At 51.3% G+C, this 23,725-nt stretch overlaps 8 protein-coding genes across 8 annotated transcripts; 5 read left to right on the plus strand and 3 right to left on the minus strand.

Annotated features, from left to right (window-relative positions):
• Nucleotides 1–1,420: 1,420 nt before the first annotated feature.
• VDAG_10411 (uncharacterized protein) lies at nucleotides 1,421–1,747 on the minus strand (the record flags this gene model as incomplete). Its single annotated transcript, XM_009659738.1, has 1 exon — nucleotides 1,421–1,747. The coding sequence occupies one exon, from the start codon at nucleotides 1,745–1,747 to the stop codon at nucleotides 1,421–1,423; it is 327 nt and encodes a 108-aa protein (XP_009658033.1).
• A 778-nt stretch (nucleotides 1,748–2,525) lies between these two features.
• Nucleotides 2,526–4,658, plus strand: VDAG_10412 (uncharacterized protein; the record flags this gene model as incomplete). The annotated part of the gene is made up of 2 exons (XM_009659739.1): nucleotides 2,526–3,828; nucleotides 4,069–4,658. The coding sequence occupies 2 exons, from the start codon at nucleotides 2,526–2,528 to the stop codon at nucleotides 4,656–4,658; spliced, it is 1,893 nt and encodes a 630-aa protein (XP_009658034.1).
• Nucleotides 4,659–5,465: 807 nt separating this feature from the next.
• Nucleotides 5,466–8,043, plus strand: VDAG_10413 (membrane transporter; the record flags this gene model as incomplete). The annotated part of the gene is made up of 3 exons (XM_009659740.1): nucleotides 5,466–5,636; nucleotides 5,701–6,978; nucleotides 7,026–8,043. The coding sequence occupies 3 exons, from the start codon at nucleotides 5,466–5,468 to the stop codon at nucleotides 7,152–7,154; spliced, it is 1,578 nt and encodes a 525-aa protein (XP_009658035.1). The 3' UTR covers nucleotides 7,155–8,043.
• Nucleotides 8,044–8,096: 53 nt separating this feature from the next.
• On the plus strand, nucleotides 8,097–9,837 carry VDAG_10414 (carboxypeptidase; the record flags this gene model as incomplete). The annotated part of the gene is made up of 2 exons (XM_009659741.1): nucleotides 8,097–8,393; nucleotides 8,450–9,837. The coding sequence occupies exons 1-2, from the start codon at nucleotides 8,171–8,173 to the stop codon at nucleotides 9,835–9,837; spliced, it is 1,611 nt and encodes a 536-aa protein (XP_009658036.1). The 5' UTR covers nucleotides 8,097–8,170.
• Nucleotides 9,838–11,055: 1,218 nt separating this feature from the next.
• On the plus strand, nucleotides 11,056–13,858 carry VDAG_10415 (DNA repair and recombination protein pif1; the record flags this gene model as incomplete). Its single annotated transcript, XM_009659742.1, has 2 exons — nucleotides 11,056–12,499; nucleotides 12,556–13,858. The coding sequence occupies 2 exons, from the start codon at nucleotides 11,056–11,058 to the stop codon at nucleotides 13,602–13,604; spliced, it is 2,493 nt and encodes an 830-aa protein (XP_009658037.1). The 3' UTR covers nucleotides 13,605–13,858.
• Nucleotides 13,859–14,107: 249 nt separating this feature from the next.
• VDAG_10416 (uncharacterized protein) lies at nucleotides 14,108–16,343 on the minus strand (the record flags this gene model as incomplete). Its single annotated transcript, XM_009659743.1, has 2 exons — nucleotides 14,108–16,173; nucleotides 16,232–16,343. The coding sequence occupies 2 exons, from the start codon at nucleotides 16,341–16,343 to the stop codon at nucleotides 14,108–14,110; spliced, it is 2,178 nt and encodes a 725-aa protein (XP_009658038.1).
• Nucleotides 16,344–17,812: 1,469 nt separating this feature from the next.
• VDAG_10417 (cell division cycle protein) lies at nucleotides 17,813–20,558 on the plus strand (the record flags this gene model as incomplete). The annotated part of the gene is made up of 6 exons (XM_009659744.1): nucleotides 17,813–17,853; nucleotides 17,939–17,966; nucleotides 18,021–18,076; nucleotides 18,130–18,379; nucleotides 18,432–19,923; nucleotides 19,975–20,558. 6 exons carry the CDS (start codon nucleotides 17,813–17,815, stop codon nucleotides 20,556–20,558), a joined length of 2,451 nt encoding a protein of 816 aa, XP_009658039.1.
• A 133-nt stretch (nucleotides 20,559–20,691) lies between these two features.
• On the minus strand, nucleotides 20,692–21,784 carry VDAG_10418 (uncharacterized protein). The gene is made up of 2 exons (XM_009659745.1): nucleotides 21,645–21,784; nucleotides 20,692–21,594 (listed from the first exon to the last, which is right to left on the minus strand). Exons 1-2 carry the CDS (start codon nucleotides 21,770–21,772, stop codon nucleotides 21,264–21,266), a joined length of 459 nt encoding a protein of 152 aa, XP_009658040.1. The 5' UTR covers nucleotides 21,773–21,784; the 3' UTR covers nucleotides 20,692–21,263.
• Nucleotides 21,785–23,725: the final 1,941 nt, after the last annotated feature.

Below are 23,725 nucleotides of genomic sequence, written 5' to 3' on the forward strand. Positions count from 1 at the left end.
ATTCATACCACTTCTCACGACGCCTGGCTGCAGGGGTGATGGCCTTACAGTCAATGGTTCACATCGAGATGTTCATGCGCAAGCGCGTGAATTAGAGACGATAGTGGGCTGTAGGGTAAGGGGAATGCAGCTCAGGTAACCCTAGAGCGTAGGCTGTAGATCAAAAGATCCTCTTGGCTTGGTGCCCAGCAGTGATGGACTCGCAAGCTGTGGCATCCGCACAACTATCAAGGCGGTGCGCTCACTACCACGCAAGGTAGTGACAACGGCCATTGCCGCTTCACCCGCCTGCGAGGCAGCGCTTTTTGAAACCCATCGACTGCCTATGTGGCTACCGAGAAAGCTGACCCCTTGCTCTCTGTCTTGGTATGTGCTTAGAATGACGGGTCGAGAAACTGTCCTATGCCGAACAGTCACAGACAACCCTCCCTATACACGACGAGAGGGTGGATTGCCCTGGGTATGGTGGCCTGGATGGTGGCGCCGCTGAGTATGTATATCCAGCCTTGTCACCCTTATACGGGACACACCCGTACGAGGCTATGGAGGCTATGCGACGCCCAGTTTCGGTCATGCTTGGCTCACACTCATGCCTAGCGGTGGTGCCAATCGTCATGTCTGATCCTTGCAGGCTGTGGAACACAACGCCCGTCTAGAGAGCAATTGTTTGGTCACACGCCCGCCTCGGACCCACGATAAACATGGCGACACTTGTCTTCTGACAGGCTCGCCCTTTTCGCGCGTGGCCAGTCATGCTCCCCACTAAGGTCAATCTGTAGGGCCGCTTCTGCCATTCGATGTAACTCGCTTGCCAGTACATCGAAGTGGCCCTGTAGCGATTCTCATGATATGCTTGGCTGGTGATGAGCAGGTCTGTGTGCAGACAAGTCATGACTTCGAGAGTCCTTGCTGGAAAGTCGGCCCAATCCCTACCTATGTACCTACCTTAGTATTTATTATTAAGGTGGGTAGGTAGCCTGGCTTGCCTGGTCATCGGGTAGAGTGAGTGCATGGATACACTCAGCTGAAGATTCGGGCGGAGTCGATGTGACCTGCAACGTCTGTGATTCGAGGGAACTGATGCAGAACGTCGGCATTCAATGAACGCCGTGAGCTGAGGCACGGGTCAAAATCCCCTATCTGCCGTTCTTACCACCCCAGCGTCATGGACTGCAGCCTGTCCATGCGAGTTGCAAAGTGCTGCAGAACTTCTGCCGATCGACATCCGAGAGGGGCGGCAAGCCACGACTAGTTAAAACCCGCTTATGATCTTCCCCGTCACTCGATGTATCGCTGCCCTCAGCTTGTGCATGGGCAGATCCATGCCTACACCGAGACTATGACTCCCAATCAGCGATTTCAATCCTATAGTATTTGCCATGCTCCGAGCAGTGTGCCACACCACAATGCCGGGAGGCCGTTAGTCGGCGCCCAGCCCCGCTCCCAGGACTTGGAGGTCGCCCGACAGAGGACGCAGAGTTTCGGTGAGCGTCAGACGGATTCCTGGGCAAGGCAAGGTAGCCAGTTGCCTCGTTGTCAACGAATCATACTTGTCACGTGATGCCACACTTTCTTGCCTGTTCTCTTCAAGATGTGGCATTGTGTGGCCCAGTTCTACACCATGTTCGCCCCGGACGCCTTCTTGGCCCCGACAGTCCTTCAAGTGGCCGACACCAATGGCGGAGGAAAGGGGGAGGAGGTTCGCTGCCCCCTTTCCGCAGCTCCCTTCCTCGTTCGCTGGCGCCATCTTGAGATTTTATTCTCGGTCCTACCACGCCGGTTGAACCTCACTCGTGGGTTCAAATCGGCGGTGAGCTAGAGAGCATATGCGAGACAGCGCCCCTGAAAGCCACTGTTGGGAATTCAAAGTGGTGTCATTCGAGCCTGACGGCAGGATCCGATACCAGTCGAAGGTGGATTTTGCATCTCGAATCAGGTATGTCTTTGTATCCCGTGTATCCCACGGGGCAATGGTGGGCGTGGACGTGGCATTTCTAGGCCGCGACCCGTACTAACAGACGGCATGTTTTCAGAAGGCGGTATCTCCTCTCTGTGCCCTTTCAAAGTGATTCACTTGCCGTTCTCTTCCTTATTCAAAAGCAAGCAAAGGTGAAGATACACTTCAAATGACATTTTATTCTTGAGGACTCTAGAACGCTACCTCCTCACGAAAGTGAAGCTTTCTCTCCTCACACTTGTTCCGCCTTTCTGGCACTCAGTCTCTCGAAAGTGTGTCTCTGTTCTCGGCGTTGTATTCAATATCGACTAACAGCCAATCCTGCCTTACAACCCGTTCGGTCAGCCTAGAGTTGACTCGAGCCTCACAGACGGCGCTCATTCGCGCACACGCCATCGTCTGAAAGCAACCTCCAACCTCTGGGGCCCCGGTGATGGCTGACCCACGGAGTAATCAAGCCTTTGGCTCATCTCCCAAGCATTCGGTCCATCCCCGTTTCGTAGGCGTACAGCCACTTCAGGGTGTTCAAACTGCCCCAGCCGTCGCTCGCCCGCACGGCGTCGCCAGAATGCAAAAGGTGCAAGGACCGCCGCACCAGATTGCTCTCCCTCCGCCGTATGACAAGATCCCCCCGGCTTTCCAAACCAATGTCGCGATCTCCGATATTCGCGATGACAGTCAAAAAGAGGCTGAGTATCGCGAAAATTTCGCCGACTATGTGGTTTTCCGCTTCGAGAAACTCAATGATCCGGGAGACGTTGATGAGGGAGGTAACCGTAGAAAGCCCAACTGGGAAAAGGCAACTAGGATCAAAGTTGAAATGTCAAAGGAGGCCGCTGCGGGCGAAATCTTCCGATTGAAGAATAAACACCGCCAGTTCTGGGAGAAAAAGCACGCCCTAGAGCCAGCCCAACGACTGCAACTCGACCAGACCCTGCAGCTGCTCCAGAAAGGTGAACAAGACCAGCGATTTTACTACGAGCTGGTCCAGATCAAGGAACTCGTCGACAAGCGCACCGCTGAGACCCGCCATCATTCAAAGCATTCAAGGGATTACAGAGATGGACGCAAGAGTGCCACCACAAGATCCAAGGCCACGGATTCCCAGGACAGTCGAGGAAGAGGTCCGGGAGAACAACGCAAGCGGGAGCAGCTATCCATTACTGCCTTCTATAAGCGACTTCTTCGACCCGACGTGAATGCCATCGATATGATGATGATGCAGCAGAACCCGCCAACACAGCGTCCACATGCCCACGAGGCAACGATGTTCCTGCCGCAGGGTCTTTATGCCCAGCAGCAAGCCCAAGCTCAAGCGCAACGTGGCCCGCCTGGAACACGTATACATCCGCAGGCGTTGGCTCAACCTCAGCACCAGCGCGTAGAGACACAGGCACAACGGCAGGCACCGCCGCTGGGGCCAGGGCAAGGTCAAGTGAGAGACCAGGGCCAACAACCAAATGCTCCGCCTAGGCCGCTCATGGCACAGCATGGTGGCGTGCAGCAGCAAAGTCAGCACAACGGGCCTTCTACTAAACTTTCACCTCAGACTCAGAGCCAAAATGGGCAGGCTCGGCAACCCCGGCAACAGGGTATGGCGCAGAAAAAGCCCAATAACAGCGTCAACATGCGCGATTCCAGTGGCAACCGAGCGTCCGGAACGGATCATCGATGCCGTCGAGCTGAAAAACATTCAAGGTCTCCTTCAACATCATCTTCGTTCTCGAGTAGCTCCAGTGAGGGATCCCGGTATGCCCCCATAGCATCATCTCTCTCCGGCGAGTCGCGACACACAGGTCGTGGGCGCCAAAGAAGTCGCAGCCGAGGGCGCCGAGGGCGTCGAAGCCGCACCCGAAGCCAAAGCCTAGAACGTAAGCGAAATTCTCATCAACGTCGTGAAACTCCAGAGACTTATGGTATTGGGGCGTCTCGGAGCCATCATCGCCAAGAACGACAATACCTGTCAGACCCAATGGCGCAGGATGTAGCTTCAATCTCTCTTTCGACACAGCCGCCGAACCCTGGGCCATCGCAAGCGGCAATACGATTGGCGACCAACGAAGCTTATCGTGCAGGCATGGCCAGGGGTTGGGCCTCTACGCAAATACTAGAAGGACATGCCGTGGACGGCGTTGGTTATGCGCATCGGGTGATCGGTGCATCTGGAAGACGACCAGCTTTCATTCGATCAGGCGTACGCGTAGTCGAGCCTAGAGATATCACGCGACGTCGAACGATGGAAGAAGAGCTCGATCGATTAAATCATTTGCGGATCGAAAATGATATGAGGCTCGACGGCGGCCTTGAGTTTGCGAATGGGCCTCAGTTCAACGAGAGAGTGCAATACGATAGGAGGCAATACTTTGATGGGGAGGCGGCTTTCGTGAGAGATGTGGAACGTGATGAACTGAGGCGGCAGATGACGCTAGAACAGCAACTCTGGCCCCAGCAAGAGGTGGATTATGATATTGTGGCCCCGGTGGTGGAGGGGGGGAGGATGCGACAGGGCCGTGTGCCTCCGGAGTACATGGTGTACAGATCAAGATCCCCTAGCGACGCATATTTTGAGAATCCATTTTGGCCGATGAAGAGCGTCGGGGCGAATACCTCGAGGCCCATGGAGGCGCGGGGGGCATTCTCCTATGGCAACGCGGCCTATGACGGTCGCACTTCTATAGTCGGTTGCCGGAGCAGTCATTAATACAGGAAGTTACGATGCCCATGGCAGTCAAGCGGCACAACATGATGGCGTTTGGACTGGGATGATCTTCTGTACAATTGGCCGGGGCCTCAACGCCCATTGCACGCCCACATGCGACGTAAGCGTCAGGGCTGACCTTCTGAGCAAGAGCTTGACATGACGGGCGCTGGCGGAGCGCAATCCTTGTGGCGCCCCTTCTTGCGGGACTGTGCACCCCGTGGACTGGTTGACTGGCAAGGCTGGGAAGAGCTGGCCATCTCGTAAGGTAAGGAAGGCAATCTACGAACAAGCAAAACCTGCTGAACGCCACTTTCGTCGCATCCAAAGACGGAACAGTATGTCCTAGACCCTCTTCGCATCACCAACTTGACGCTTCTGCCGTGAACACGGACACCTGGCGCATCGATGAACCACTAACGATCCGTTTGCCGATCCCCCACTGCACGCCCATAGCTCGGAGGGCCAATAGAAAACACGCTACAAAGGTGACCGCCGATGGCGCCATCACTACTGGTGTCGACGTTCCACCAGAGACCACACCTTCATGGAACCTCGCAACATGTGTAGGAAGCGTCCGCACCTTGTTGTGTACATTGAGGGGGGTGGGTTCGTAGTATTTATGGCCGTCGGCGGCCCGCCGGCAACATAGGTCGCCATGTGCCGCTTGAAGAATATTCAAAGACGAAGAGAGGTACACACTGCTCTCTCTCTCTCAACCTTGCCGCCCGTCCATGCGCCACTGCGAACCTTGCGTTTGCCGGTCTTCACGAAACTTACGCCGCATTCAATTGCGAGGGTTGCTAAATCATGAGCGCATACACCAGCCCTGAGTCGAAGGGTACTTCGCCCACGCAAGAAGATCGCTTCGGACATCATGGTGAGAGCCTAGCTGACACAGCAGCCGACGACTCGGCCATTTATCCCAAGGGCACCTTAGATCCAGTATACGAAGCCAAGGCGCGCGTTCTCAACCGAGCTGTATGTTACTCCACGCATTTTGCCCGTGTTTTGATTCACGAAGGAAGTGTCTGACAGTAATCAGATTCTAGACATTGGGATGGGATGGTATCAATGGCAGCTTTTTATTGTCGTTGGTTTCGGTTGGGCTGCCGACAACCTCTGGCCCATTGTGACATCACTTATCTTCACACCCATCACCAACGAGTTCGGACCCTCCCGGCCACCTCTCCTTACCCTCGCCCAGAACATTGGCCTGCTTGCCGGTGCCATGTTCTGGGGGTTTGGGTGCGATATCTTTGGCCGGCGTCATGCCTTCAACTGCACCCTGGGCCTGACAGCCTTCTGGGGCCTTGTTGCCGGCGGTGCCAATAATTTTGCCGCCATCGGCAGTTTCGCAGCGCTTTGGTCGTTCGGTGTTGGCGGAAACTTACCTGTCGACTCAGCCATCTTTCTTGAATTTCTGCCTGGCACCCACCAGTATCTCTTGACCATTCTCTCTATCGATTGGGCTATTGCTCAAGTTGTTGCGAATCTCGTCGCCTGGCCGTTGTTGGGAAATCTGACATGCCAACAAGATACTGTTTGTCGTAAGAGAGACAACATGGGGTGGCGATGGTTTACCATCACCATGGGCGGGATCACAGCTGTCATGTTCCTGGTTCGTTTTGCCGCCTTCAAGATTTTTGAGTCGCCAAAGTACCTCATGGGCAAAGGACGTGATGAGGATGCCGTCCGTATCGTTCACGAAGTCGCGCGGCGCAACAACAAGACAACGTCTCTAACACTGGCCGATCTGAAGGCTTGTGAACCCGAGGGTTATGTTGCTCAGACCAATGTCTCTGCTGCGGCCAAGAGATATGCTGCAAAGCTCAACTTTAGCCACATTCGTGTTCTCTTCTCGACACGCAAGCTAGGGCTCAGTACTGGCCTCATCATGGCCGTCTGGGCGCTCATTGGCCTTGGCTACCCGCTGTACAACGCCTTCCTGCCCTTCATCCAGGCCACGCGGGGCGCCGATTTTGGTGACGGCAGTACCTACATCACCTACCGCAACAGCTTGATCATATCATCTCTCGGCGTTCCTGGCGCATTGCTCGGAGGCTGGCTTGTGGAGCGAAAGGTCATTGGTCGCAAGGGCACTCTGTCCTTGTTCACCGTGTTGACAGGCGTCTTTTTGTACTGCTCGACGACGGCGGTAACGAGCAATGCACTCCTGGGCTGGAATTGCGCATTCAACTTCTGCAGTAACGTCATGTATGCTGTGCTCTACGGATTCACACCAGAGCTTTTCCCTACACCCCAACGCGGCACGGGCAATGCTTTGACGGCAACTTGCAATCGCATTTTCGGCATCATGGCTGTAAGTGGGTGTTGTCGTACGCGTGGGTCATCACTGACACGGAATAGCCTATCATCGCCATGTTCGCCAACCTTGAGACGTCGGCTCCCGTGTACACAAGTGGTGCTCTGTTCATCGCTGCCGGTCTTCTTGTACTGCTGATGCCGTTTGAGTCACGGGGAAGGGCGGCATTATAGAGAATGCCTTTGTTCTCGGAGGCTTCCGCAAAATGCCGTCATTCCGTGATAGCTTTCCTTATTGCCTTGGCCTTGATTACACACTTTGCTTCTTGTCTCTTGGCCCCGACTTGGGAAGGGCCCACGCAGACTGGTTGAGAAGGCAGGGGAAAGTGCCCACGCAGCAAGCAGGGTGACGTTTGCCCTTCATTTTCACGAACAGTCGCTTCGCCCTACCCCTGCAAAGATATGATCGCGAGATTATCTCGATGACGGTTTTCCCGCTCAGAAGTGACCTGCCTAGCTGGGATCAAGAACCGTGGAGACGGGGAGAGCGCGATGGAGATGATGCGTCTGGACAAGATAAGGCCCTCGGATGGCCCTTAACATTAGGTACGTTGGATGTCGGCGGTACCATCGGAGCCCGTGCTTTCTTGGCAACCGGCTAGTGGCTTTCTTCAACAAAACCAGTTTCCCGACTGCTGTGCATTCGTGGGAGACAAGAAACAAGAAGAGCGATCTCGGGATACCGAATACCTAGAACCACTCTGGACGGCTCGCTGCTGGCACTCATGAGTGCCGACCTAGGTACCAAAGTAGGTAGGTACCGTAGGTAGGTAAAGACCCCAAGGCACGCTGAGGTCACAGCGCCCCACACTATCCCCCGCTTTCCCCTCAGCTGCTGCTGCTGAGCTGCCTCATTCAGTTTCGTTGCCAATGCTGTGCTACGCCTTCAATCGTAAAGTGACTGATGATCCCACCCTCCCAGTGTCCAACTCTCGCATAGATCGCTGCCCTTGACGATCAAGCTGCCCACTTCGTGTATTAGAAAGATGTCGTTGCATAATGGATCTTTCTTTTCGGCCCTAAAGAGGCCAAGGCGGCTCCCGAGGTCGTCGCCGACAATACATTATCGATCAGTCATATAAGCCATGGTGCCCGGTTCTGGTGATTCGCCCAGTCGACGGCGAGCCTCAGTGATAGACAGGTAAGGCTCAAGTGGATTTGAGCCGTCTGTTCAGAAGCCGAATCTCGTCATGCGGACTTCCACCCTTGCTGGCCTGTTCGGGCTCCTCTCCTTCGCCGATGCTGCCAAGTATGGTTACAATCATGTTGCTGTTCGCCAGGACTCCGATATCGTTGCCGCAAACTTCAAAGATGTCGACATTTCTCTCCACTCGCCCGCGTTCCTCAACCCCGGGAGTCGTCTCGAAGGGTTCTCACGGGGTACTGAGGGCCCAACTTCCCACGAGGCCATGGGTAAGAAGCCCTTGTCAGATCACGATATCAGTGAAGACGAACTGACAGTACCTCAGAGGTCTTCTTGGAAGAGATCGCAAGCCGTAACAGCTACATGACGTACAACACAGCCAACTTCACCTCCGAAGAGCTGCGCTCGTTCCCCTACGTTCACCTCGCCAGCGCAGGCAACTCTACCTGCCGCCGTCGCAGTGCTGCTGAGAAGGTTCGCATTTGGGTTCAGGGCGCAGCCCATGGGAATGAACCAGCTGGAGATGAGGCTCTCCTTGCTCTCCTTGGCAAATTCGATAATGACCCCGAATGGGCCGCAGACATACTCGAGAAGGTCGATATCGTCATCCTCCCACGATACAACCCTGACGGAGTCTATTATTTCCAACGCGCCCTCGCAACAAATTTTGATCCTAACCGTGACCATATCAAACAAAACCGTCAGCAGACGCGCAATATAAAAGCCTTGCTGGCCGAATACAACCCACACGTCATCATCGATATGCACGAGTATGGAGCTACCACTCAGTACGGCCGGTATTATCACGGATCTGACGGCCTTTTCTCCGCCGCTAAAAATCTCAACATCAACGAGAGCATTCGCTCTTTATCCGAGGAAGTCTTCGCCAAGAACATCGGCAATGATATGGAGGACGCTGGTCTACGGTGGGAGCCCTATGTCACTGGGCCTTCAAGCCTTGATCTCGACTTTGCGATCAGCTTCACCGAGGCTGGTACTGATGCCAAGATTGGACGCAACGCTATGGGCCTTACCCAGTCTGTGACGTTCCTCATCGAGATGCGCGGCATATTCCTCGCCGACCAGGAATTCCAACGTCGTACAGCTGCCGGCCTCACCATGGCAGGCAGCATCATTCAGACGGCAGCTGACAATGCCGACAAAGTCTATGAGACGGTCGAGGGTGGTCGTGCGGCCTTCATCTCTGGCTCGGACGATATCATTCTCACCGACAGCACCACTACCGAGAATCGTGAATTCACCATGGTCGACCACACCACTGGCGAGATCGTTCAGGTGCCCATCAAATTCATCTCCAACACTCCGGCGCGTGCCAATCTCACTCGCTCTCGTCCCGAAGCCTACCTCATACCGGTTGCATGGGCGGACCTTGCTGCTCGCCTCGTTGATGCAGGCCTAGAAGTGGAGACACTTTCCGAGCCGTGGAGCGGAACCGTCGAGGCGTTGCGGATCGAATCTTCGCAATTCGAATCCAGTTACTATGAGGGTGCCGTCCGTGCCACCGTCACGACTAGCACAAGTGAGAGAGAGTTGACGCTGCCAGCCGGCAGCTTCCGTGTCAGCACTCGGCAGAAGAACGCTGCTCTTGCTTTTGTTGCGTTGGAGCCAGAGAACATCGACTCCTACGTCAGCTTCAATGTTGTGCCGGTTGAAAGGGGGGATGAGTACCCCATATTCAGGGTTGTGTCATGAGTGGTGGCTTGTATAGAGTACATATCTTACATCTAGACATGAAAATTTGATGGCAATAGTAGTCACACACCATCGTATATTCTGTTGTCAGCCCCTGTGAACCCGGTCACAGGGACCGCTGCCTCTCGTAGAGCACTTACGAACACACCGTGCCCGCCTCTGAAGAGAAGCCAGAGCTGCGAGGCGAACTGAAATGGGACTCTATTGCTGGTACTCTCCTTGCGCCATCTGATCGGGGCTGTGGCCGTGGTCACGGTCGGCCTGATGGGCGTTGTAGTCAACTAAAGCGTGAAAGCAACGAATTCTATGGGTCAAAGTCTCTAATACCACCAAATTCGATCTAGGAGAGTAACGTATATGTTTGAGTGTGAAAGGCCTCGTTCAAAGGCGTGTGACGCTTGATCTTGTGGTTATGATCCGGGTCGACGCTCTCTGTAGGTAAGGTACCTAATGTAAGATACCCGGCTTAAGTAAGGTACCTAGGCCTCGGAACGTGTGGCGGGCAGTTGGGGCGGGCTGCTTAGTAAACCAAGGTGCACATATGTCTCCTTGATCTGCCGTAGGTACCTACCGACTGAGCGAGTTCCTTTCGCCGCCTGTCCAGCCGGGCCACCAGAATACCAAGCGCGTGACAAAATAAAACGGCCCAGCTAAAAGTCTCTCAACAAAGGATACAGGATATCTAAGCCCTAAGACACCAAATTCTAAGGCCTACGATATGCCTGTATTGCTGGTTAGTAGGTCGGGGAGGGGCTTTTGCGTGGGACGTTGTGTTTGTCATACCTGAGGTACCTAGGTACTACTGTACAGTGTCTGCTTGAGTACAACATTGACCTTTATCCACTCGACGCGAGAACCCACACACAAAGACGCGACGACACGCGACTTCACTCCTCTTGGACGTCTCGAGCCAGACCGACGGCCCCAGGTCCAGCGTGGTACCTGAGTTTGTAGCACATGATTCTACCACTACTGCCGCCAGAATTTATCCTCCTCCTTTGAGCCTTCCCCTCTCCGACAGTATTTCTTACCTAGATACTGAAAACCCACTTGAATCGATCCCCTGGAACTGAACTGTGTATGACGGCTGGCACATCCAGCCTGCTGCGCGGTCGGTTCTTGCTGGCGCTGCTTGAAAGCCAACATCGCCTGAATTTTCACCTCTCAACTCATGCTCACACCTGGCGTCGCCTTCAATCAAGCTGCGCCTCAGATACCATGTTGGGAAGAGCTCACAATGCTTTCGAGGCCAAGCCGCCACAGCCTCGGATCCCCCCTTTAGCGAAACAACTTTTCCCATCGAGCAGCCCGGTTCAACATGCCAATATCCAAGACTCTTTCAAGAGGACGAGTCAGCCAAGTCACAAATCCGACACACCAGTGTCTTCAATTCCACATCAAAAAGGTGCTTCAGTGACTAGCTTGACTGCATCTCGTCCCAAAGCGCCTTCGAAAGTTCCGATGGCCTCCCTATACAACCAACCCGATTCTTTTCAAGACAGCCCAGATGATCTTGTCGAGATTGGCAGCCGAGCCAAAACAGCTGTTGCGACAGAGGTTCTCTTCTTTGAAGATGATTTTAGCGACGACACAGACCTCGACCTCGATTACCAAGAGCCTACAAAGCTACCCCTACCCCCACCGACGATCAGCCAGAAGCCTTCGAACGAAATCCATGAGACTACCATACCTTTCTCTTCACGCTCAGAGAATATTGTTCCATGGTCTTCCTCACCGCCCTCTCATATGCTGCCGTCCCATTCACTTTCGACCCGAATTGCGCTTAGTACAAGAACTAGCAAACGCTCGTCACTCGGAGAGGCGGAGTTGCCGCCTCCGAAGAAGCGGAGTTTGCCCAGGGACTGGACAGCGCAACCTCGCGATGATAGCAAGCTTGGGCTGCATGGCGAATCCACCCCAGCGCGAAAGATAAAAGATCCCATGCCCTGGAATACGACTGCCAGTGCCGTAAAGGCTCAAAAGAAGCATCACAAGGACACTCTCAAGAGGTCTGGGACAAATGAAGAATATACCATGGAGGAAGTGCGTGCTGTGACGGCAATGGATTCCGAGCGTGTCAAGGGTATTAGTCTCAGCAAAGAACAGGAACGCGTGCAGGACCTTGTTGTAAACAAAGGTCAGAGCGTCTTCTTCACCGGGCCAGCTGGTACCGGAAAGTCGGTTTTGATGCGATCAATTGTTGCGGAGCTCAGAAAGAAGTTCGCCAAGGACCCGGAACGATTGGCGGTCACCGCTTCAACTGGCCTCGCAGCTTGCAACATTGGCGGCCAGACACTCCACAGCTTTTCTGGCATAGGGCTTGGCAAGGAGGAAGTTCCTGTCCTTGTCAAAAAGATCAGGAGGAATCCCAAGGCGAAGAATCGCTGGCTGAGGACAAAGGTGTTGATCTTAGACGAGGTCTCAATGGTAGATGGAGATCTTTTCGACAAGCTGTCAGCCATTGGCAGGCAGCTTCGCAACAATGGTCGACCCTGGGGTGGCATTCAACTAGTCATCACGGGCGACTTTTTCCAGCTACCGCCTGTGCCGGATACGGGTGGTGGGAAGAGGGAATCCAAGTTCGCCTTCGATGCCGCCACCTGGAACACCTCGATCGATCATACAATCGGCCTCACACAGGTCTTCCGCCAAAAAGACCCAGGTAGGCTATGTGCTACACCCCGAAAAATAACCTAAGCTAACGCGGATGGGCAAAAGTGTTTGCAGGCATGCTTAACGAAATGCGCCTAGGCGTCATCACGGACGAAACAGTACGAGCCTTCAAGGCCCTCTCGAGACCTATTATGTCAAACGATGACCTCGACTTGGAAACAACAGAGCTCTTCCCGACAAGACAGGAAGTTGAAGGATCCAATCAGACTCGACTACGAAATCTCCCTGGTAAGGCTAAGCGGTACGACGCGCACGAAACTGGCGACCCACAGCTTCGGGAGAAACTTCTGGCGAATGTCATGGCACCAAAAAGCATTGAGCTGAAGGTGGGAGCTCAGGTGATGCTGGTCAAGAATATGGATGAGACGCTTGTCAACGGTTCACTTGGAAGGGTCCGAGGTTTCATGACCGAGTCCATGTTCGAACTAAAGAACGACACTGCCTTCGGAACAGACGACGAGGGTGCGCCTGATGCAAAGGTGCAGAACAGGATCAAGGCCTTCACCCGCGAACTCGAGGAAAGCAGGACGGGCGCCACGGAATATCCTGTTGTAGAGTTCTCCGCTTCGGACGGTACGCACAGAACCATACTCTGCATTGGTGAAGAGTACAAAGTTGAGAACGCCGCTGGTGAAGTCCAAGCCTGCCGTCGACAGATCCCGCTTATATTGGCCTGGGCGCTTTCAATACACAAGGCACAAGGGCAGACACTAGAAAGAGTTAAGGTCGACCTTGGCAAGGTATTCGAGAAGGGCCAGGCATATGTAGCTCTCAGTCGAGCCACCACGCAACAGGGTCTTCAGGTGCTGCGGTTCGAGAAGCACAAGGTAATGGCTCATCCTCGGGTCGTCAACTTTTACAACAACTTGTACAGCATCGATGAGGCGATGGCAAAGAAGCCTGCTGTTACCGTGGCCAGTATTTTCTCTGCTCCTAAAGCCAAGGAGCTTGGAAGCCGATCGACTTTTCAGACCAATATCAGGCCCACTGTCCAGAAGCCCATACCAAGGGCGGTGGGAAGTGCAAGGGCACCCATCACTCTCGGTGATGATGATGATGACGAGGATGCCATGGCTGAGGTTTATGGGCATTGACACGCTTTTCTTTTCTTTTGTCGCTTGGTATGCATAATAGTTGGCGTTACTTTGTGTTCCTGCTGGCTGTTGCATCGGGTATGTGACTAGCTAGATGGGCACAGTACAAAACTCTCACTTACTTTGTAGTCGCCAGCATTCTGGTTTGATGATGGTACACATCGGAAACGGAGGGAAGGATTGGCTTGCTATGTACTCGTTCTCCCAAGTTCAGGTATAACGGATGCGCCTGATGATGACCAATGTTGTTTATCATCAAACATCTGCAATTCACAGTGGCTGGATATTATTGAACGATGTAAACCAATGTCTCAGTGCATTGAGCGCCCTTGATGTAAATGCTATGAATGTACCATAAAAGATGATCGCTTTGGCTAGTACGCCCTGGCCAGTAATTGCATTTCTTGCTATCCCTCTTCCGTTCCCCAAGCGCTGATCATCGTCAAAGCACCATGCGATACAGCATGAAGCTTAAGCCGTGTAGGTCTGGGGCCTACGATGGTTCAATAGTCTGGTTCTTCTCCTTGGCCAGTAGCGCCTTGATACCGCATCTCCAGCACCCATTTATCGTCGAAGTCGATACCTCTTCGAAGCTTTGTTCCAGCCTTCTTCCATACAGCTGCGCCAAGGCCAATGTCAATGATGAAGAGCTTCCAGTCATCATTGTCCGCCGCGGGAGCAGACAGGCTCTTGGGATTGCCTTCTTCGCTGGGACGCAGAGGCGGGGCCATGGCTTCGAGAAGTCCGCGCTTCGGTGCGCCCATGGCGACGACGTACCGGGGCTTGACGTATAGCCGCCCTCCATCAATGATGCTCACCTTGCCAGTCGAAGGATCGATGCCCGTCGGAACGTCAACGGCGAGAGTGAACGCTTCATTACGGTTGGCCCACTCTATGAGCTCATAGACAGTGGCTTGGTCGCCGGTCCGCAGCTCCTCAAATGAGATTGCTAAACCGAGCAGCGCGTCTATAATTAGAGTAACCGTTGCTGAGGATGAGTGCGACGTTTTACGCAACTGCTCAAAGAGCTCAATCTTGTTATGAATGCGGCCGCCAAGGTTCTTGAAAATTCGGACTTGTTGGCGCATGTCTTCGAGCAGATCACGCTCTCGCTCAATGCCCACAACACAGACAAGAACACTGACCCCCTTATTGCCAAGGTGGCGAGCGGCAGCGACTGCACGAATGCCTGACTTGTTGTTGCCAGCAAGGACCACGATGATTGATGATGTATGACTTATCGCCGAGGCGCTTATGCCGCCGGCTCCCAGCCTGATCTGAATTGCAGGGTCGCATAATGCTGCCACGGCCACTTCAGCAATGCCGCGGCCAGCATTCTCGGTCATCATATCCTCTGTAAGGCCGATTTCGTTCGCAGCGATATTCTCGAGGTTGAGCATTTGCAAAGCCGAAACTGGTTCAGCTCTGCGCTGCGACGGCACAAGGTAGAAGCCAGGCTGGGAAGCGAGGTTGGCGCGACTCGTAGGCGGGATCCCTGAAGCGCTCGCTTTCCGAGACTGTGACCTTTTACCCGCATTTGGTCTGTTACTATCCGTCCGCCGCATGCTTTGACTGCTCCTAACATCCCTTCCGCTCAACCTCTCGGGCCCCAGAGCTGCATCATCTGTCTCGCTATCCCAAAAATCGTTGGCCATTTTGGGGGTTGCGGCGGGGATATCGAGTACATTCTCGGTGTGGTGGTAGTTCTTTCCCCCGGCGGTTCCAGGCTTAGCTTTGCGGTTGTGCGAGACGAGTCGATCGCTCTCTTCGACGAGATCGTCTTTCTGCATCTGATTGAAGATAGTCTGCTTATCAAATTTGGCCAGCTCGCCCTCAAAGTCGAATTCACCCATCTCTTCCGTGACATCTTCAGAGGCCCACCCATTGTCTAGGACACCGTTTCCAGCCTTGCCGTTGCGCTTCAGCGCTTTGAATGGTTGGAAAGATGATGTACTTTGTAGCATAGGCGTTTGCCGCCAGCCCTTGCCGCGTCCGCCCTGCGGCAAGGAGGCTTCAAGTGATGCATCTTCGGCTGTACCGTTCTTTAGCGCCTTGTTTGGTCTGGCCCTGCGATTCCTCTTCTTTGGTGCCTGCAGTGGAGCATCTGCGGTTCCGGGAGTAGTATAATCATTCAGGTCTTGGCGATGAGACTCGTTATGAATTCTCAAGTCTTCGTGCTCAGTAGCCAAGTTAGCTTTTGTGGACTCCCGTCGTTGTACATGGCCAATGCTGGGGATGGACAGTCCACCAGGCTGCGTTGGTGGCCTTTCCAATTCCCCCATGGGAGGCGACTGTCGGCGAGACTGTGGGCGGGGTTGAGAACGAGATTGAGGTCGTGATTCCACAGGGGTTTGGCTGCCAGATCCCGGTCTGCGCCCAAGGCTGACAATGGCAGGGTCCGTGAACGAAGGTAGAGCGGGTTGACTGAGAACTGGTGCAGGTACGGAACTCGCACCTGGAGCCGTGAAAGTCTCGGGCGTGACCTCATCTTTGTACTCTGCCAGGTCGACGATATTGTTCGGTTCGAGAGTTAACCGCGGTATCCATTTACTCGAACCAAGGTGAAAAACTGCAGTGATTAGCGGGATAGCCATTTGGGGATATCCTGAGCAGGGCTTAAAACACACCATTGCTAAGCACAAGACTCTGTCCAGGTGTGACTTCGCTGACAGTGCCCTTAACCCGAACGCCGGGAGGGTCCTTGACCGTTACAAGCATCTGCAGGCCGATGAAGTCCATTGTAGCTGCTGGGCGACAACGGAATTAATGGCGGACCAGCAAATGAGATCTTCAAGCTGCTGCTTTGGGATTCAAGACGTCGTTGTCGAGACGCCAAGCGGGCGATTAGGTCCTCAGGCTGATAGAGGTGTGGAGGGAGGGATCGTAAATCTGGCGGGTGGGAATAGGGTGCCACGATCGAGGTGGTAACCTATTGCGTACTGTGGAAGTTGGAGAAGCTGGCCAACGCATAGGCAAGGTGGTCGATGGCTGTAGACACTGAGGATGGGACAGGTCGGCGGATTATAGGATTGGTCCGGGGCAAGAAGCGCTGAGGATGCAAAGGAAGTGTTTAATCTTTCTGCGTCGGTAGTCCCCCGCCACTACAGAAAGATGGCACTTTCCTTTTCCTTATCGATAAGCGACCCAGCGCAGCTGAGCCGCGGTGTTGCACTAAAAACCTACCTTAGGTGAGGTTTCGTTGTGCAGGTCCAAGCCGAGCTCAGTCTGGTATAGCAAGAAGGCTATTAATGGTTATGTTGTAGCATATCAGAAAACCTCCAAAGTATGATTTGCAGGCAGGGCAAACGACATGGCTGTGATACTCGGCGCTCGTGGGTTGTGGACACACGATGTACTCGGAGTTGCATTTTCATCACTGCAATCAGCGGAGCCTAAAGAAAGCGCCAGGCAGGTGCTTGCGAGCGAAGTCTTCGTGAACTTGGTCATGCTTTGACTTCAAGGTTACTGTTCTGGCTGGAACTGGGAGCCGGCCATGGCGTGTATCTCCCCTGGACGGACAGGGCAGGTGGTTTACAAGTCAATTAATTCGACACAGGATAGAGCCTGAATGTGTCTCGTACGATAGGTGATCAGATTAATGTCAAGAATTTCCTAGCAAAACAATATCGATCTTTGGACCAAGAGGCAAACAGCTGGAACATACTAGTAGATACCTACTCCGATAGATAGGTACCTAGGCAGGTGCTAGCTACGTATCGTAATGCGTGGCCAGCCGGGTGCCTGGATGTTTGGGCAAGGGTGGAATACGTTGGAAGCTTCTGTGACCGCCATTTCATTGGAGCTTGGGCCTTCTCTGATGTCTTACATAATTTAGGCCCCAGCTGCATCAACCTTGTTCCGCGCCTTCGTATGATCTCATTGGCCCACAATCTAGCGCCTCCCAGCAGTCGCCGTCACCTCGGAGCCTAGTCACCACCTGAAGAGTGGACAGCTCTCTCTGCAACCTATCCTGCGCCCCTTCATCAACCCTCCTTCCTTCCGCAACAAACCCAACAACCCTTCTGCCAACACCGCCACCAATACATCGGAAGAAGAACCACAACTCCTTCCCTCTCTTCTCTGCAAAATTCCGCAGAATCGAGATACCCGTACCAATCTGCCAAGAACCTCACCAGACACTGGCACAAAACACTGTTCACGAAGATTACGGCCAAAAGCCACCCCCCGGACACGAGCAAACAGATACCATGGCCGACCAGCCGGAGCATAAGAAGAAGGTCAACCTTCAGTGAGTCTCTTTCCCAAGGTATAACCATGTGTAGCCACTGGTCATGCTGTCGTAAACGTATGAATATGCTGCTAATCACTACCAGGGATGTATCTGGAGCAGAAATTAAGAACGTTCGTTGTCACAAAGATCTTCAAGCAGGAAAACACAAGCTGATGTTTATGTAGGAAGATGACACCGCGACTGCTATCCTCAAGAAGAAGAAGAAGGTGAATCAGTTGATGTAAGCCTGCGCTGCGGTCATTGTCAGTGGAGTGCCTGGCTGACGAGATGCAGGGTCACGGATGCCGTCAACGATGACAACTCCATCATCGCCCTCTCTGAAAACACCATGGAGGCACTGCAGCTCTTCCGCGGTGACACTGTTCTGGTTCGCGGCAAGAAACGCAAGGACACTGTCTTGATTGTGCTAGCAGACGACGATCTGGATGACGGTAGCGCCCGTATCAACCGCGTCGTCCGCCACAACCTTCGCGTCAAGCACGGTGACATGATCACTATCCATCCTTGCCCTGACATCAAATACGTGAGTGTCTGAAGACCAGTTGACTCTGAACAGGATCTGACTTTGTTTGTAGGCCAAGCGTATCGCAGTCCTTCCCATCGCCGACACAGTTGAGGGAATCACCGGCTCGTTGTTCGACGTCTTCCTCGCCCCGTACTTCCGTGAGGCGTACCGGCCCGTTCGCCAGGGAGATCTTTTTATTGTCCGTGGCGGAATGAGGCAAGTCGAATTCAAAGTCGTCGAAGTCGATCCTCCCGAGTACGGCATTGTAGCTCAAGACACCGTCATTCACTGCGAAGGTGATCCAATCGAGCGCGATGAGGAGGAGAACAACCTGAACGAGGTTGGTTATGACGACATCGGCGGCTGCAGGAAGCAGATGGCTCAAATCCGTGAGATGGTGGAGCTGCCCCTCCGCCACCCCCAGCTTTTCAAGTCCATCGGCATCAAGCCGCCTCGTGGTGTGCTTCTTTACGGTCCTCCCGGTACAGGCAAGACCCTCATGGCGCGAGCTGTCGCCAACGAGACAGGTGCTTTCTTTTTCCTGATCAACGGCCCTGAGATCATGTCCAAAATGGCTGGAGAATCGGAGTCAAACTTGCGCAAGGCTTTTGAGGAGGCTGAGAAAAATTCGCCCGCCATCATCTTTATCGACGAGATTGACTCCATCGCTCCCAAGCGTGAGAAGACCAATGGAGAGGTTGAGCGCCGTGTCGTCTCTCAGCTTTTGACTCTAATGGACGGCATGAAGGCTCGTTCGAACGTTGTAGTCATGGCCGCCACCAACCGCCCCAACTCTATCGATCCTGCCCTTCGGCGATTTGGCCGCTTCGACCGCGAGGTCGATATCGGCATTCCTGACCCTACTGGTCGCCTTGAGATCCTCCAGATCCACACCAAGAACATGAAGCTAGGTGACGACGTCGATCTGGAGCAGATAGCCTCCGAAACTCACGGCTATGTCGGTTCTGACGTGGCTGCCCTTTGTTCCGAGGCCGCCATGCAGCAGATTCGCGAGAAAATGGATCTCATTGACCTCGACGAGGATACGATTGATGCTGAAGTTCTCGACTCTCTGGGCGTCACTATGGAAAACTTCCGCTTTGCCCTTGGGGTCTCTAACCCCTCTGCTCTGCGCGAGGTTGCTGTTGTGGAGGTACCTAATGTTCGTTGGGAAGATATTGGCGGTCTTGAAAGCGTCAAGCAAGACCTCAAGGAGAGCGTTCAGTACCCTGTGGATCATCCCGAGATGTTCCTCAAGTTTGGCCTTTCGCCATCACGAGGTGTTCTTTTCTACGGTCCCCCTGGTACCGGTAAGACGATGTTGGCTAAGGCTGTTGCCAACGAGTGCGCTGCCAACTTCATTTCCGTCAAGGGTCCGGAACTCTTGAGCATGTGGTTCGGCGAATCTGAAAGCAATATCCGCGATATCTTCGACAAGGCTCGCGCTGCTGCTCCTTGCGTCGTTTTTCTCGACGAGCTTGACTCCATCGCCAAGGCCCGTGGAGGCTCTGTTGGGGATGCTGGTGGTGCTTCTGACCGTGTTGTCAACCAACTTCTTACAGGTGAGTGGTCTGACTGCTCAAGATTTGAACACTACGACTAATGAAATACAGAAATGGATGGCATGACGTCAAAGAAGAACGTTTTTGTTATCGGCGCCACGAACAGGCCTGAGCAGCTTGACCCGGCTCTTTGCCGTCCTGGGCGTCTTGACTCACTCATCTACGTGCCTCTGCCCGATGAAGAGGGCAGACTTGGTATTCTCTCAGCCCAGCTCCGCAAGACGCCCGTCGCCGCAGATGTTGATCTCAACTACATCGCGTCCAAGACACATGGCTTCTCTGGTGCTGATCTTGGGTTCATCACTCAGCGCGCTGTCAAGATCGCCATCAAGGAGTCTATCGCTTTCGACATAGAGCGTGTCAAAGCGCGCGAGGCTGCTGGCGAGGAGGCGATGGATGAGGATGCGGAAGACCCGGTTCCCGAGCTTACTAAGCGTCACTTTGCTGAGGCCATGCAGCTTGCGCGGAAGTCTGTGACTGATGTCGAAATACGTCGCTACGAGGCATTCAACCAGCAAATGAAGAACGCTGGGCCTGGAGCGTTCTTCCAGTTCCCGGAGGGGGATCCTGGTGCCAACGCTGGCGCCGGAAACAGCTTTGGCGATGCCGGTAACGACGACGATCTTTACGATTAAAGATCACATTGCACGTTGCGGGAACAAACCAGATTGTATTCTAGTTTTCTTTTGCAGTCAAACATCGATGGGTTAGTCGCACGATTGCCGCTGGCGACCGGGGGGTACGGTAACGTCACTCTCTCGGCGGGATACGAAGGATAAGTGAATTGATTGATAGACAGGTAGATGTACTGCAGTTCATCCATCCGGCGATACTGAAGCATTCGTTGGCATCCTTGCATGACTGATGATAACCTGAACTAGCAAAACAGCCCCAGAGCTTTACTATGGGCGACCTGGTAGCTCCAAGCCGACATATTCCGGCCACTGCAACCAGAACTGGCTTCTTTAGAATGCAGCGCATCAAAATGATAACAAGCACATAGAGTTAGAACTTGCCTAGAGCCTTAAACCATAACAAACCTTCCCAATGCGGCATTGTCATTCTCAGGTACGGTTCTCCCTTAGCTTGCAAGAAACGCGCAGGTTTGAGCAAGGGCCTGCTTTAGCTTCTGGTACGTTGGATGTTCTGAATCTGACTTGAAGTTGCTGCATTAAGACTCGTGTAGGCCTTTTATGATATCTCCTAAAACGGAGTCCCCCAGTTGAATCCACGAGTCTCAAGGTGGCTGTTGGTAATGGCGTAGGTATGTATGGATGATGGATTTAGGAGCGGTAGGGGAAAGCAGACAGGAGACGGAAATGATTGGGGATTTTGGAGCTTCATCTCCCGTTGCTCTCTTCGATTTCACAGACAGCCTCCAGGCTCTCGCGCACGATCTTTAGCATGTCGTCTGTCACGGCGGCAGGGATGGCTAGATTAGGTGTAGCGTCAGTGGCAGCTGTACCGTTGGACTTGCTGCCGTTTGTCTTCTGATTTGCTTCGAGAGGCCGTGCGAGTGTGTCGTGACGAACGTCGTCAAGTACACGTCGCAGAAGGGCCGGAAAGGTCGTGACGTCGCCAGAGCGCAGGAGTGTCGTAGCATGCGACTGGAGTTGTGTGGGCCAATTGGTCTGGTTGGCATTCAACGAATGCAGGAGCGCATCCTGTATCCTTTGAGGTTGTCAGCGCACGTAGGAGATAAGACACCGGGAATGTCACACTTTTCGACGTGACCTTCTTTCAGGAGAAGCGTATTGATCTGAGATCTAAGGTCTGGGTCGAGCGTTGCAGCTGAGTGGACTGCCGCCGAAGGCGACACCTTAATCGGTGTCGGGTGCGAATTCGACATGTTGATGCGATCGAAATGTTGAACTGGCGCGAAATTCAGTACATGTGCAATGTAGTAAGGGGAGGATCCAGATATTCATCTATCCAGATATGGACTTTTAAAGATAACTAACTTACTAAAAGAACTATACTTAAGCTAAGTATATAGTGTTAGTCGGTTAGTTGGTGATAGTGACCTAGCACTAGATGGCCCTGCCCTAGTCCCTCCTTAGGCACCCTCCTACTCTAGCCCTTAAAATACTAGGGTAGTTTAAAGGTTAATAATATAGACTAAAGGTCTAAATTATAGCTTATTACTTATAGAATATTTAAGTATAGCTATATTTTATTATTATATTTATAGATTTATTAATAATTATAATATATATTATAGGCGAGTATAGTATATAATATAAGGGGTTAGACGATAGGAACCTAACCCCTATTTATATTATCGCTAATATTTTAGTAATAAGCCTAAGTTTAAAAGAGAAGTTAAGGCTATACTCGATAGCCTTAATAAGTTAAAGTTAATATAATAGCTTAATGATTATTTATAAATCTACTTACTTTCCTTAACCTAGGCCTTTCGCTAAATACCTTTATATTCTTTTACTTCTATAATTTATAATTAATTAAGCTAGATAATAGATTAATTAATATATATTAGAATTTTAAAGCGAATCATTTATTATAATTGATATTATTTTAAAGATAAGATTAAGAGGGCTTTACTATTTATATAAACCCTAATCAAGTACTTCCTCTATATTTACGAGCTCTAAATATATAGGGTATCTAATATAAGTCTTATAATAATCAATTCTTAATTATCTACTTCTATCTTGAATTACTACTACTTACTTAGGTTAGATATACCTATCTATTTCACTAATTATATAAACTATAGCTTATATACTCCTAAGAGTAGTAGATCCTAGATATCCTAGATATCCTAGATATTGCTATCCTAATTATAGGGTTCCCTAGTATTAAATTAATACTAGCTCTTCTTTTCTTTATAGATAGAATAATTATAAGAACTAATATTAAGAGCTATCGCTAGGGTTAATAGCTACTCTAATGCGCCTATAATTCTCTAGTCTCTAGTATATTAGATCTATTCTTTTAGCCTTAAAGTAAATAACCTAATAATAGGAAATAATAGGAAATAATAGGAAATAATAGGAAATAATAATTAAGAATAAGGAAAACGTAGCTTAAACCTATTATTCCTATAAGCGTTATACCTCTAGTTCCTAGCGCCTTAGAGTAATAGAATTACCTATAAATAGCTCTCTAAGGAAATAAATTAAGTTATAATTTAAATAATAGGAATAGGCTTCTAAATTCTATTAATAAAGGAAATAAATTAGGATTTAATAATAAATAGCGCTCTTATAATTACTAAATATATACTCTTAAGGCCTCTAATTTACTAATATATTAATAGAATATAATAGAATAATTATTAGTTTTTTATAGGAATCTAATAGAATAACTTTAGATAAATTAAATTACCCTTTAAGGAGAATAATAGAGTTAAACTACTTAAATTAAATTAAATCTATAGATCCTTTTTACTTAGTATCGTTAATACTAGGCTCTATAGATCTATATATCCTATTAATAAGTTTTAATAATTCTATTCTATTTAATTTTCTTTCTCCTTATATCGATTTCTTTATTTTTCTATTAGCTAGCTTAATATATATAAATATAGTTTAAACGATTAATAAAACCCTATTAATATTACTCTTTCTTATCTTCTTTTTCTCTTATCCTAGTATTAATAATACCTCCTAAGTATAAAACCCTTATATTTAAAGCCCTTAAAGCTAAAAGAGTAGCTAAATATAAGAATATTATTAATATTAATTATAAGAGCTTATAAAGGTATTAGGCTAAGGGCCTAGATTAGGGAAAGTAATTAGATTAATAAATTATTAATAAGCTATTATATTAACTTTAATTT

Source organism: Verticillium dahliae, genomic scaffold (genome assembly GCF_000150675.1).
Source record: "Verticillium dahliae VdLs.17 supercont1.38 genomic scaffold, whole genome shotgun sequence".
NCBI classification, from domain to species: domain Eukaryota; kingdom Fungi; phylum Ascomycota; class Sordariomycetes; order Glomerellales; family Plectosphaerellaceae; genus Verticillium; species Verticillium dahliae.

Coding starts and splice junctions, on each gene's coding strand:
- VDAG_10418 (XM_009659745.1), bottom strand. CDS start 21,772: ATGTCGAATTCGCACCCGACACCGATTAAGGTGTCGCCTTCGGCGGCA. Junction 21,595..21,644: donor AAAGAAGGTCACGTCGAAAA/GTGTGACATTCC, acceptor ACAACCTCAAAG/GATACAGGATGCGCTCCTGC.